The 15333-nt window shown below is 33.0% G+C and overlaps 1 protein-coding gene across 2 annotated transcripts; it reads left to right on the forward strand.

The window, feature by feature from the left end:
- Nucleotides 1-296: 296 nt before the first annotated feature.
- eEF1delta (elongation factor 1-delta) lies at nt 297-12094 on the forward strand. 2 transcript variants are annotated; one of them, XM_085947264.1, is made up of 7 exons: nt 297-356; nt 629-728; nt 4648-4737; nt 6293-6481; nt 7988-8159; nt 9778-10019; nt 11439-12094. In XM_085947264.1, the coding sequence occupies exons 2-7, from the start codon at nt 639-641 to the stop codon at nt 11475-11477; spliced, it is 822 nt and encodes a 273-aa protein (XP_085803390.1). In that variant the 5' UTR covers nt 297-356; nt 629-638; the 3' UTR covers nt 11478-12094. The 2 variants fall into 2 exon arrangements, with proteins under 2 accessions (XP_085803390.1, XP_085803391.1); XM_085947265.1 differs by lacking the exon at nt 4648-4737.
- Nucleotides 12095-15333: the final 3239 nt, after the last annotated feature.

A 15333-nucleotide genomic window follows, 5' to 3' on the forward strand; every position in this document is an offset into this window, starting at 1 on the left:
TGACAGTTCAATTTGACAGAACTAGTTTTGTCACGTGACGTGTGCGATGTGTTTGTAGGTACAGACATTATTCAAACCATAGACACAGATATAAGGGTATCGGTAGGGATGATAGGTAAATATTTATTTAACCTAGTTATGTTCATATATTATTGAGGTAGGTACCTACATAATATTTAACTATTTATTTTAAATAAACATGATTTTTTACTACTTACTTTTCTACAGTGCAGTCACAACTTGGAATCGAGATTTCGACATAATATCTTTGCAGTTGATGCTGATTTGGAAACGGTCTTTTTTGAGCACGTCAATTTTTTGTTGGCCGCTTTGGCATATTGATTTATAAAATTAAGGTAAATGTGATGTTTTTATCGAAATATTTCACTTAAATTTAGCATAGTTGTAAAATTTAAGCATTGCAATATACATATATCTATAAAACCACATCGGACGGGGACATGTTATGTGACGTCTTTGCAAAATATTACCTGGTTGGCCAAATTATATACCACATGGGCTGTTCGTCAAATTATGACGCCTGAAAATTATTGTTTCTGTCGGAGTTAGGTAATATTGCAAGCGAAGAGCGGAGTGCGGATTGACTCTCAATATTTTCCCATTTCAGGATTTGGAAAATGGCATCTGAAATGATTCTCGGGACAATTTGGACAGACAAGAGCAAATATGACGATGCAGAACGTCAGCACTATGAAAGCCTTGCCGAGGTAGATATAGTATTTATTTGTTTGCGAGAGGGATTTTCATTTCTGAGGGTACTTTTTCGGTGTCATCTGGAACTTTATCTTAATTTATTTACTAAAATTGCATGAACATTATGGTGTACTGATTCTTTTTTTTACCATGGCATATTGAAGGATCAATACAATATTACTATGAAACGGTAACTCATAACAAGCAGTGTAGTTTGTAGTCAAATTTCGTCACATTGTTCAAGGTTTTAAATATTGTGCAATCTATTTATAGGTGCAACAATAAATACCACTTATCGTTAAGAAGTTATGAAAGACACAACATAACCCAAACTTGACTATTAAGTACATAGCGATATAGATATTTTTCCATTGGCTCTGGAATCCGACGTGTCCTAACAGATTTTTTTTAAGAACAAGTAAATTGTAGCCCTGCTCTACCTATTGAGTCCATACTCTTCGTAAAAACACACTGAAAAATGACGTGTGAATTTGCGCGAGAATTCTAGAATATGGGTAGGTATAAATATATATATATATATCAATCCATGTTCGATCTTAAGAAGATCATGTGGACCTCTGCCAAGTGAAGGTTGTATTGACAGATTTTTGTTTTTACGAGAAATGTATTGTCGGTATTTTGTAAAAAAAGGCGAATTAATACCTGTGGATGATTATAAAATGTCTAACAAGTTTATAATAAAGCTTAGAAAGAATACTGTCTTAATAATAGGTATGATAATAGGATATTTTAAAAGGCCTAATATGTCACATTCGCTTTTTATTCGTAACACTAAGTTGATATCCGCCTTACGATTATCGTTTTTAAGTACTTTCCTGTGGAGATTTTAAATTCACCATTTTTACACAACAAAGCTAGTGAGCTACATATTGTTTTTTCATTAAAATCTCGATTTCGCCAAATTGGTTGATTTGCCCTTTTTACAAAACACCGACGCTACGTAAGCCAATTGCTCAATTTATTAGGTCCGAATCTGGGACTAGAACCCAAGACCCACGACATTAGGTAACCGCTCGCCATCGTGGGTGTGGGATACAAAGATATATGTAAATAACACCCTCAATAGTCTCATTCTTATTTATACTTCAAACTTATTTATTGACATTTCACACCTCGGGCATATTTCTAATCATAAATAATCAAAATTTTGGTTGGTTTTGTCATTAGTTTCTTAAACAATGCGAAACAGTGTTATGTTAATTCATTCATCAACCTATTGTAGACAAGCGGCGCCAATTTGGCATCGCTGTTACAGGATGCCAGGACATGGTGAAAATCAAACATTTTTGATCACATTTTGATTTTTTTTTAAAGTTGAAATTATTTAGTACTAATACCTATATGTAGCTATCATTTTATGATGTTACTTATATATAGTCCGATATATTTTTTAAGAATGACTTAATTGATTTATATAATCTGTTTTTATCAGTTCGGTGGGTATGAGGTGTTTGAGAGAGTAAAAAAACAGAAAATGACCCCTTTTTAGAATATTACATTTTGCTCCGGTTTTAGTATATCTTTCTTTTATCATTTAGTTCTAGTTCTATCATGGACTTTTTACCTTTGTCATTTTATATAAAAAAAAGGGTTAAAAAAACAATTGTTTTCTTGATTCCACTGATACACGAAGTTAACTTAAAATATAAAAAAATATAATTAGTATCTAGTGGAGCTGTTCTATCCAATTCTATTAAAAAAATATATTCTTATAGCCTAAAATTTAATTCGTAGTCTATATGTATTTTAATTAGGAATTTTTTTCTTCTAATTTAAAAGTAAAATTTTGATTTTCAGTGATATATTATTTTATAAATTTGCATCGTCGTTGTGTTTGTGTTTGTTTTGGGTCATTTTTTATCAGTGTTTTTTTCCTTTACAAGCTGCCCAAAGATACGAAAGGATGTAATAAGGAAGTATCTCCCGTAATAAACCCTCCCGCTCCCAACGCTCCTGTCGTGAATCAGTCTAAAAAATCAAAAACAGCAGATATGCCCATCATTGCCCAACAGCAAAATGAGCCCATTGAGGTGCCAAAAATACCCACCAACACGATTGAACCTCGCAAAAATGAGGGAAAAGAGAAATCGTCAAAAAAAAATAAAAAAGCTCGCGAGGCACAACGTCAGCGTGACCTCTTGAACAATTCGACTTCGAATAAAGACGTTCCTCCTTCTCCCACTAAAGAAGAGGAGATCGTCTTATCGCCGTTGCCCAAAATCGATACGCATGTAAAAAGTTCCAAGACCAAAGAAGCAAAGGAGAAACAAAACAAGAATGATAAAAAGCAGGCGAACAAAAAAGACAACGCTAATGCGAATAATATGACTTGCAAGGTCGAGGAGACGCTCACGAAAAATGAAATTGATATCATTAAGACCAACGAGAAGGTATACTAAACTCCCGAAACAGTTGATTTCTTTGTTTTTCATGTTGGTTTTTTCGTGCAACAACTGGCATTGCTACACACTATTTCATTGATTGTTCTTAACTTTGAAACTTCCACGATTTGAAATAATACCTTGGACTGAATATGTTATTAAAATAATATGTCAGAAATACATTCAGTTTGTACTGCAATAGTTTACAATGAATTTCAATTTGTGGAGGTTTTAGTATTACAATAATTTAGATTTGATCGAGTTTTAATCATGATATTAATAATATATATGCATGAAACGAATACATTGGAATCGAATTGTAAACATTGTGATGATGGTCATTTTGGTTGTTCAATCCTTTAATAGAAATTGTCAATTTTGAATTAATCATGGTGCCTACACATACATATCCATACACATAGGTGTGATGACAATAACGATTAGAATTAACTAATTTATTTTCATACCTAACACTAGCAATTTTCTTTAGTTTTAGAGGTAACGAATTGTATATATTACCCATGTAAAATAACATAAGTGCTATAATAATATTCATTTTTTTTTCATTGGGTATGCATTAAAATAATATGTGAGATGATTTATTGTATATGATTTTTGGAAACGTAAGAAGGTAAAAGCATTAATGTAGACAAAAATACTTGCCTTTTAAAATTGACAGCACCGGACAATAATCTCACATGTATTTATCGCCACATTATATCGCCACTTAAATTATTACACCTCGTATCTCATTTTTAAAAATTAACAATTAATTAACAGACTCAAAAAATACACTATAAATGTTTTCCTCTGCAAGAAAGAATAATTTAGGATCGATGGGTTTGGCCATACCTTATTATACATACATTTATGAGATTTTAGTATTAAAACACTTGATGATTTTTTGAATATCTTTAGTGTGGTAGGTTTGCCATAACAAAATTAATATTTTGTGAGTTGGCAGATTGGAGCTGGCATAATAGTCACCTTCTATGTTTTCACTTTTCGATTTAAATTTCATTTGATATATTATTTGTGATTGATCACCTAAATATCTTGGCAATATATAATATATTCATATGCTCTTTTGAATCCGTGAACTTGCTTAATAAGTGAATAATTACGATTCAATTTCATGTTGAGAAGTTATTTGACAATTCATTTCTTACCCAATCATTTTACAATAGTTTCTTTTCTCAGTTTCACTCATCGCTGCATATCATCATATTATTATTTGTCACTTAATCATGGATTTTAATTAAATGAATTGATTTTTTCATTGAAGTTAAAATTTGGTTGAATTGAGGTTTTTGATGGAGAACAAACAGTAATAGAATAGTAGACCACAAATCCTTTTTTTAAACAAGCTAAGTAAATACGGTACTCAGTGTTAAGCTTTAAGTGACGACATGTTGTCGGTTTTTTTTTTGTTCTGTATCTATATTGTGTATATGCAGGCACTTTCCTGTTAATATATAGATAATTAGATATACATTATACAAGCTGTATCGAGGAATATTGTTTTGCATAGGGTGGGGCTCCACAAAAAAATAGCAGTCAATGCTCTCTTGCGAGTGAAGTCGCAAAGGCCAGGCAACACATCAAAAACTCCTTGGAATGTGTAAGTACTTTCAAAGAAATACTCTTAATCTCTTATAGTAACTGTCAGTTAAAAATGTCTCAGGTTGTAATATTTTATTTTTATTCTATTACTCGGGGAAGTTTCTCTCGGTTTTAGTGAATCTAAACTCTAAACAATATTAATATTTGACATAACATACTTGAGATCTCATAATTTTTCATACGAGTGGTTTGATTTATTCAACTTACTAATAATTAACATTCATAACATGGCTTTGAATAACCTTTTGGTACTAAATTGAAATGACTTCAGGTGCAGCGTTGATCTTCCTTTTTTGTGTTATTATTATGCAGTTTTTATTAAAATTAAATTATATATTTGACATATTTTCTCATGTTTGCTGTTATAAAATATTGTTTCTTTGGACATTATTATTGTAGGATATATATTTTAAATCGATTTAATCCTCATTGTTACAGAGGTAAAAGAAAATAGAGTCTTAATGTAAATACCTGTAAAACTTTCATTTTAACAAAATTGAGTTGAAAATAATTCATTGCAATAGAGCAGTACTTCTCAAACTGGGGGGCGATATTTCAGTTTTTCAATAAATATTTCCCAAACTTAAACGAAGACCAAAAGTACAATTGGATAAGAACACCATTTGCTAAATCCTTAAAATATGATTATATTACGTGGGCAGCTCAAGAAAAAGTGATTGGTATTATATCAGATAATTCCCTTGAAGTCGAATTTAATGAACGAAGTCGTGCAGAATTTTAGGTACGTCGACAGCAAGAATATCCGCCAATCGCAAAAGCACCATTGTTAATCATAATTTGTTTTGCGACAACATACCTATGCGAAACAGCATTTTCATCACTACTGGTAATAAAAAATAATCAAAGGTCATGTCTTTTAACGGAGACTTTGGACCAAACCCTGCGAAAGCATTTCAAACATTGTACCGGATATTCGTTTATTATGAAAAAATATGCAATCACACCCCTCTCATTGAATTGTTTTTGTAGACTGTAGCTGCAATATATTTGAAGTTAAATTTTATTTGTTTTTTTTTTCAAATTTTTTTGCTTTAAGTTTAAAAGCAAGGAAATGAAATTTAATGTTCTATCAGTTTTCATAAAAATTTAACCATAATAATTAATGCTCAATAACGTACTGTTGGTCACTAAAGACTGAAATTTTTGGGAGCCTTGGAATTTTTTTTCTGATTTCGGGTGCCGTGGTATGATAAAGTTTGAGAAGCACTGCAATAGAGGATAGACACTTCCAAAATGTAGTAAATTGGACTGTCTCCTAAAAAGTACAGTCTGGATTATTAAATTTTTCTTGTGTTATTTTGATTATAAAAAACAAAACAGAATGCACTGTAGTATTCAATAAAGAAAATAGATAGTTTAGATTCCATTTAATGTGAAAGATGACTTGTATATTGCTTTCCTTCTAACAAATTTGGCTAGTATTTCAATACAACAATCAATTATTCTAATATAAATTTAATTGAGTGATCTTACGGTAAATGCATACATATTAAATTTGAATCCATGATCTGATAAATTTGTTGTCTGTTTAGATGGATAGCGTGTTAGCAAGTGTGCCAAATGTTGAAGTAGTCAACAGATTAAATAGCCTGGAAGCAGCCAACGCCAAACTGCAGTCCACAGTAGATGGACTACAGAAGATCATTTCAGGACTCCAGAGCGACATGGCCAAGATGCATATGGGATATTCACGACCACCTATGATTGCCGTATGCCCTATGGTAAGTATTTTTTTTATTTTTTCTTTAGCTCGATATAGATGTTTCATAGGTAATTTTATCTTCTGCGGGATTTGCATACAGCCAAATCAGAGTCATTCTATGAGGACTACATGCCGCTTATTGAATGCGTGCATGCTACTGTTCGGCTTCAATATATTGACATCTACGTCATGGTGCTGTTTGCGATTTTAGTATTACGCCACACACTTTTTGCATGCTAGCGGTATTACAACGGCTTTAGTTCCAGAAACGGCTGCAATGACGTGTACGTCTCGATATAGAAGTCTAAGTCTTCCTGTGTTTCTGTATGGCTGTGAGGCATCACATCTTACCAAGATCCAAACGTCTTAACTTTTGAGTTTTGGGAATCAATGTTTCCGCCGAATCTTATAGTGTTACAAACGCTCGAGTTCGTAAGCTGACATGTCAGTCCTCGGTGATTGACATAGGATGCGCTTCACCCGGCCAGGTCATGTGTTGGAAGCCATCGAAGAGTGCGAAACTCCATACCCTTAAGTCATTTCTTTATCCTGCAGCAGTCCTATAAAAGCGATCTCATAATATCATTGATTAATTTTGACGAAGTGCAGATGACAGCCAATGAAATTTTTATAAGCTTTTTTGTCACTTGTCGATTGGAAATTAGTAAGATTTTTTTAGAGAATCTTATGTCAAAATACTTGTAACACATTAGTTTGTCACTTTGTCTAACATACTAATGTCAGCAGGTCTATTCTTAACAGTTAAATATCACTTTAGCACGTTTCCGTTATTATCATTGGTCAAATTGAATTCTTTACACTAAATGTGATAAAACGGTTACCGACAGCTATCTTTAATGCTTGGTAGACCTGTCGGTCAAATTCAGATATATTCATGTGGCTGAACCCTAGCGGATAAGTCCGAACATGAGCGGATAAAGCCAAACTAGCACCATCTAATCGGTAATGCGCCGAACCACAGCCAACTCTATTACAATATTAAAGATGGCGCTGGTCGAACACAATAATTTTATATTGACATATCAACATAACCTACAATTTTATTAGTCATGTCATATGGTTTTGGTTTCCGAATGTTGAAATACGTGAAGTTTTTTCAATAAATATTAAACCTTTAAACCTCAAACAGTCAACATAACCTACAATTTTGCCAGCTGGACACGGAGATGTTGAAGTAATTATTTTTCGAAACATCTTGCATCTCAATTTTCAATATGTAAAATTGACATACGCTGTCTTGTTCTCACGTTAGTACGCCCGATAGAGGCACAGTTAAAACTTTTTGACAGTTCAGACGGTTAACTTTTTTACATAATTAACCGCCGGAATACGTTAAGTGATACATGTGATATATTTATCACAATTAGCTCTTTTTCGATGTTAAGTGATATGTTAGAATAAGCCTGCTGGACTTTTAAGGAGAATAAATGCTGGGTAAAATTCTGATTTTCTTAAATAAGCTGTTGTTTTGTTTACACACTATATTTTGTATGGTGCATTTCAGCCACCTGCACCACCCCAAGTTGCTCCCCAAAAGGCTGCTCCTCCTGCTTCTTCCAAGGATGACTCCGATGACGGAGTGGATCTCTTTGCCTCCGATTCGGAAGAAGACGATGAAGCCGCAGCCAAAATCAAAGAAGACAGAGTAGCCGCATATGCAGCCAAGAAATCGACAAGTTTGTATTCAATTTATCGTAAAACAATATATTGTGGTTCATTTTCCCTCCTTAATATAATATATAATAATCCTGATTTGATAGCCTTTGGTTTATTATGATATTATTAGGGCAGCCATTCTAGAATCTAGAGTCTAGACAGACAGATGTGTCTCAAAACAGAAAGTGGAATATACTTTGTTTAAACGACTTCAGGCCTCATGTACTTTGCTTCACACAAATAATGGTGATAATATGAAAAGCTTAAACAAAAACGGCAGTTTCTATTTTTGTAAAATGTCGACGAGTCATTAAGAATGTCTTGTATCTTTCTTGTAGGTATAATTTCTGAAAAAAGTATTTTTAAATGTTTGTATACTAATAATATATCGTATAAATCAGATTTTAATGTTTTTAAGGTTTTATGTATATTACATAATTTTCTCACGTTTTCTTAATAAATTCTTTAGGCTTACAAATTGTGCAAATTTATTTCGAAAATTGTGGTTCTCTTCACGAAACTTACCGTGCTGGGTGTTTTTTGGGGCTGCATACACGGCAATAAAATTATCTTTCCAATAAAGCCAATGCATGGCCATTACCACGATTTTTATGTTTTATTTCATTTTAAAGTTCTATACCTCTAAAAAAACACCCAGCGCGCTAAGTTTATGAGCATAGAAAAGTCACCATTACGCTATAGCGAGTTATGTGTAATTTAATTTAGCAAACAAAGCGATCTTATTATGACAAGCTAAAGTAACTATTCCTGTTTAGTTATTGTTGCCCGTTTCAGACAAGTATTAGAAGTTTTCAAATGAGAGATCAGTAAAAGTCACCATACATAGTTTGGTAACTTCTGCTTCTATATTTATAACGAAGGATTTTTTTTTATATTCTCTGTAATTTTACTAACTAAAATGTACCATGGTGACTTTTGCATCTTTAGGATCGACATTGTTTAGAAATTATACCTATAAAAGAGAAAAAGGACATTTTTATTGACTTGTCAACATTTTTCAAAAATAAAAATTGGCGTTTTTGTTTCTAGATCCCTCATCTGTTATAATTAGGAGTGCTATAAATACCAGTGATCCCATCTTTATTATTTATTACTTTATGGTTATATACGTGTTAAGCGAAAATACTTTTGAATTCATTGTATACATAATTTGAAAACACCTCGGATATATACCTACTAGAAAAAATGTTTTTTTGACAAAAATACGATGCTTGACGGGACCAGAACCTGTAACTACTGGGTTCGTGCCGATGTGCTTTACCAATTAAGGCATCCTACTTAATTATGACGAATTTAACTAGTAGACCTTACATGAAATGCTTATCAAATTGTGTTAATGTTGGCTGTCAGTTTTTGAATTATTCGTTGAATAAAAGAAATGGTTTATTTAAAATTTATTTTAAAACACATTATTTCTTAAAAATAAAGATATGTATGTATAACTTGAAATCTTTTTTGAAAACAACTTTTCTAATAAATAAAGATGTATTTGATATCATAATATCTATTTTGTCGACCTTTGGTATTATACTAAGGCAGTGGAGGGAGCTTGCGGCAGACGAAGGGGGTTTCCCGGACGTGGACTTATATGATGATATAATTTATTTTGTTTTTTAGAGCCCATTTTGATCGCCAAATCAAATATCATCCTGGATGTGAAGCCATGGGATGATGAGACAGACATGACTGTGATTGAGAAGAACGTCCGCAGCCTGGCCACGGACGGTCTGCTGTGGGGGGTCTCTAAACTGGTTCCTGTCGGTTACGGCATCCGCAAGTTGAGGATCGCGTGCGTCGTGGAAGACGACAAAGTCTCCATCGACTGGCTCACCGAGGAGATTGAGAAGTTTGAAGAAGTGGTGAGTGGACATCTCTTAAACTTTTCTTCTTCAAAGAGGCGATTGTTTTTATACAAAATACAATCATTTAGAAATTATTTGAATACAATTTATTTCATTCATAAATTTGAGGTTGGTTTCAAAGATCCTCCACATTCTGTCATTTTAAAATAATTGTAAAAAACCGTTGACCGTATTTTTAGGCCTAGTTGGTCTCCTCCCATCTGATGCCGTCGATGATGGGTACGATTCCGCAGCTGGGAAAAAAATGCATGTTGTTTTTAATTGTGTGGTCGATCCAGTGCTAGAACACATTGGGTTAGCGGAGTGACTATTGACCATTTCTTGTAAAAATAAGTCATTATAACCTCCACCCTGTGGTCGGTTTAGGAGTGAACATGGTACAATAAACCCTCATTGACTGTGGGGAATACGTTTCAGATAAGGTCACAATAAGTCAAATTTAGCGATCAACTAGAAATAAAAAAAATCAATTTAAAATATGAAAAGACTTTATTTATACACTAAATAAGAAAATAAATGTCATGCATAAATAAAAGTAAGAATTTAGTTTTGCAATAAACTGTAAAATAATATTCCTCATTTAAAAAATGTTGCATTGCGACATATCGCCTTACTTTTGTTTCACTCGCACTCGTAACTCTTATATGTAAGTGGGTGAGACAGATCGTCCTCGCGTGATTTCACTTATTATGACGATTCCTGACACGTGGTATATGTCAAATCAAGTGCGGGGCAAAACAAATATTACCAAAAATTGATTGCGATATAATGAATTCGCTGTCGCCAGGGTATCGCGACCCTGGTGAGACTGGGGTTACCTGCAATTACTTTATTAATACTAGAAGTTGTTAATAATAACGCATGTTATTGGGATAAAATTGTCACTTCATTTACAAATATTGTGTTATTTCATTATTAAGTTTTGAATATAGGCTAAATGAATGGGCGCACAGGTATGTGCCAACGGCGTTGATCGGGTTAATAATGAAATAACGCTATATTTAATTATTAATATATAGGAAATTACCATATTCACCCCTAAGCGGAGCATATGAGCCTCTGTAGAATAGAAATTATATTGACCGACTTTTTAGCCATTTTCCCAATGCATTGGGTAATGCTCTTGATCAAACTTGCACCGATAGCTTCAGAGATAAGTTTTCTGCCACTACTCCACCATGGTTTCAAATGGATCATGGAGCCCAATTATTTGACATATATAAAAAAAAATGTTTTCAGTTATTTTTATCTGTGAAAAATGTACATTGTGAATAAGATATACATACAATAAATAAATTAATTTCCCACTCGTCTATGTTGATTGACGGTTAACTTACTGTGGGTGCACTAAGTTGTTTTGTTGATTCTACCCGTCTAATTCTAAGTCTAATAATTGTGTATTTCTTTTCATTACAGGTCCAAAGTGTTGACATCCACGCGTTCAACAAAGTGTAAATAATTATATGCAAAGAGACATTTTGGAAGTGAGAGGCTCTGTTTTGAATCTATTAAAACCATTTCATGTATGTAATCCGTTTCCGTTCCTATTACTCTTCTGTTTACATTTTCTATAATTGAAAATGTTACAATAACATATAAATAAAAAAAAATTAAAGTATTTTATCAAATCATAACAAAGTGTGCCAGACGATTAGGTCGCGTAACATTCAATATGGAAAGAAAATTATTATTGATTTCTCCATTTATAATAATAATGATATTAGATGTCCATTTTATTAACTTACTTAACATTTTAGGGTCCTCAGTCTTGTAATTTATATTTCGACCAATATTGCGTTGCGTTGATAAAATAAACATTTTTTACAGATTGTTTCAGTAAGGTTAAGTACGTACATAATAAGCAAAAAACATTTTTATTTTTTGAGACATTTTTTCTCGATGTATGTCTTTTGAGATTGGGATTTTCTTTTTTATTCCCGTACATGACTTATACTAGTAAATTGATCTCGCGACTTCTAATAGAGTATTGTAATAAATTGTTTGAATGTTCATTCCTGATTGTTCATAAGTTTGCGTGCCGTGTAACTTTGAAATAAATTTATTAAATTCAATGACATTGCATTTTATTTACTCCCTCCTCAAATCCTTATAAGTTACATACATATTATGTAGAAACTACTGACCTGTCTATTTTATGCATATGATCAATGAATTGAGTTTCAAAACCCGCTACATATAACACTTTTTCATTATGTTGAGAAAATCAATAAAAACTTTTTGAACTAAAAAGGTTTTTGAATGTTTCAGTAGTGTTATAGCGGGATTTGATAGACACATTGATTTTGTTTCATAAATGACAGTTAATTGTAGCGGTTTTTGAAAGAGGCGATAAAATTTTCATGTAGACATTTTAATAACAAATCCAACGATATATATATCTTAATTATTTCAAAAAAGTGTTATAGCGGGTTTTGAAATTTAGCGACACAATTTAAAAAATACAAATAAATGTCAATATGCTCTATTTCTTATATTTATGTAGGTAAAGGGTTGAATGTTTAATAAAATACGGGAATATTGTTCTAATTTTAAAATACGATACTATGGTAAAATGAAACCAATGCTATAATAAACAATTTACCACAAATCTTGAATAATTCAACTAACAATAATTATTGTTAGTGCCGTTATATCAAAAGAAAAATATCGATACGACTGAAAGAAAGTATTGATATGTACTTTCTTTTGCTATTGATATTGATGTTTTGTGATTTTTTTCAAAAATGAATAAATTATGCATTAGTAAGTTGATTAGTATAATATGGAAATATCTATGTCATATAAATCGTAGTATCATCAGCCGGAGTCGATCCACTGCCGGATGAAGGCTTCCCCATAGTTCTCCCCACGCTTCTCGGTCCCTAGTGTGCGATGTACATCCACCGAAATTTATGAGTTCGTCTATTCGGCGGGTTTTAGAGCGTCCCTACGGTCGTTTAGTGTCCCTCGGGTACCACTGTATGATGGGATTTTTCTGGTTATCCGCACACCAGCCAACATATTCAGCCCTCTGCAATTTCATGTACTCCTTATATACTATATCCTTATATGTTGATTTCTTTTGTGGTCTTTCCGTGTTATGGCCGACATGCACCTTTCCATGCCAAATTCCGCGACTTGCAATTTTTTAATTTCACTTTCATTAATGCTGCGATTACATTATCGCCTCATGTGTCGTCACATGCTGGCACGGTGACAAATTTAGTCTATGGGTTTCCGCAGAATATTTTGAATGATCACCATCTCTATAAATTCAATTACGGAAAGTGCCAAGTCTGGTGTATTAGTATTTTGAATTATTATTCAATATTCACGCCAATTTTAATTTTAGCAGTTTCTACGTGTGCATATATTGAAATTACTTGCAATATTGCATCCATAAATAATATTTTGAACAGAACCCAACCAGCAGACCGTAGATAATATACGTAAACACCACACATAGATAATAATATAATAGAAAACCTCTAAAAACAAAGAACATGCGATAGCCTGTCAATAGGCCTGCAGAAAATAGAAAAAAATGTTCACTGATCATGGCCGTTCATGATGTAGTGCGATACGCGTGAGGTGACCTCATTGTTGTTTTGGCGATTTTGACAGATTTTGCTAACAATGTTCGTTTAAAGGCTCAAAATGTGCTATGGGATGGGAGCATCAGTCTGATAACATTTTAAATATCAAGAAAAATGACATTACACACTATTTTTCCCGTAGCAGCTTACTGTGATAGCACATAACGTGATGATAATGTATTTGAGGCATAAGAGTCCATGTTTCACAGGCATACGTGATCACTGGTAGTACACACTGCTTGAAAACTTTAAGCTTACGAGACAATAGATCAATTTTGAAGATACTGTTCAGCCACCTGAATGCACTCCATGCCAGTTTGGTTCTGCGAGCATCTCATACGTACCAATGTCAATTGACATTTATTTTTCATGATAGATGTTGTAGACTCGCTGGAGTAGAGTGGAGTGCCTTTGATGAAGATTGTCTTTGGTTTAGCAAAGCAGTTAACTATTACTTTTGTCTTTTGAGACATTTATCTTTAAACCTACTCGACGGCTTTTATTTGCGAGGTCCTGCATCCTGTTCTGAAGGTCTTCTGGGTCGTTCACAAAGACGACAGTGTTTTCTGTAAAGTGAAGGTGAGAGAGGTATTCACCGTTAATGGTTAAGGCTGTTAGATTCATATCCAATTTCAATTGCGACATAAGTGCCAGGACAGCGAGCTAATACGCGTAGGGATAAGAATTTGCGTAAAAATAATAATAAAAAATTCAGTCGGCAACAAAAAATGAAGTATGCACGTGCTACACAGCTAAACCTAGCGTGGCTTTTCAAGGGTTGGCACATGTTATTTTTTTAATTAGTCAATATTTGTTTTTTAATTCATCGATAATGTTAATATACCTAGATATCTACCTACTTTTAATTTTGAAATAGTTAAAATGTAAGATTATAGGTACATACATCATTGTTTTTTAAACAATGTATCTAAACCAGGGGCGGGCAAACTTTTTGGATGGAGGGCCAAATTCAAGAATTCAAAATGAGCGGCGGGCCGCAAGTAAAATAGCATTTTTAGATATACACTATTTATTATCACGAAAAATAAACATTACAAAAAAATTAATGAGAAGAATGAAAGTGTTGTACATTTTTCAACATTTTTTCAAATTCAGGTGTTAATTTTGTGGTTGATATTTTCAAAACTGCTTGTAAATGGGCATCGGAGATATTTGATTGTAAAGAATTTTTATTGAGGTTCATGATCGAAAATGTTTGTTCACATACATAGGTTGAAAAAATCGTCATTCAGAGCTTTCATAATTTTACCATATTCTTCAAATTTATATTCTGGTATATTCAGCAACTTCAAAGTTGGAAAGTGGTCCACGTTGTTATTCGATATTTGTCGAAGGAACAACTTGAGTTTTAATAATTGAAATCCATTCAAACTCTTCACCATATCCTGGGCATATATTTTTTTTCCTTGCAACGCAGAGTTAAAAAGTATTTAAATGTGTCACGATGTTCAACATAGAAAATAGTAGTTACATAGTGTGAGACGAGACGCAAGTAAGTCGTACTGAGATAATACATTAACGAAACAACAAATTCTTCAAATTTTAATCTATTGTCAATATTTTTTAAAAAAGTATAAAAAAAGTTATTCGTAATCAGAAGTACAATTAATGATGGCGGGCCGCAATAAAATACCCGGCGGGCCGCAGTTTGCCCTCCCCTGATCTAAACCATAATAAGACGCTGATTTTTTTAA

Source organism: Rhyacophila brunnea, unplaced genomic scaffold, assembly GCF_057557595.1.
Source record: "Rhyacophila brunnea isolate RB1 unplaced genomic scaffold, BYU_Rbru_1.0 scaffold_2, whole genome shotgun sequence".
Classification (NCBI taxonomy): domain Eukaryota; kingdom Metazoa; phylum Arthropoda; class Insecta; order Trichoptera; family Rhyacophilidae; genus Rhyacophila; species Rhyacophila brunnea.

Excerpts from the sequence above, each read along its gene's own strand:
- eEF1delta (XM_085947264.1), top strand. The coding sequence starts at position 639 with ATGGCATCTGAAATGATTCTCGGGACAATTTGGACAGACAAGAGCAAA. Across the intron at positions 4,738-6,292 it reads TCAAAAACTCCTTGGAATGT|ATGGATAGCGTGTTAGCAAG; the intron begins GTAAGTACTTTC and ends TTGTCTGTTTAG. Across the intron at positions 10,020-11,438 it reads TTGAGAAGTTTGAAGAAGTG|GTCCAAAGTGTTGACATCCA; the intron begins GTGAGTGGACAT and ends TTTTCATTACAG.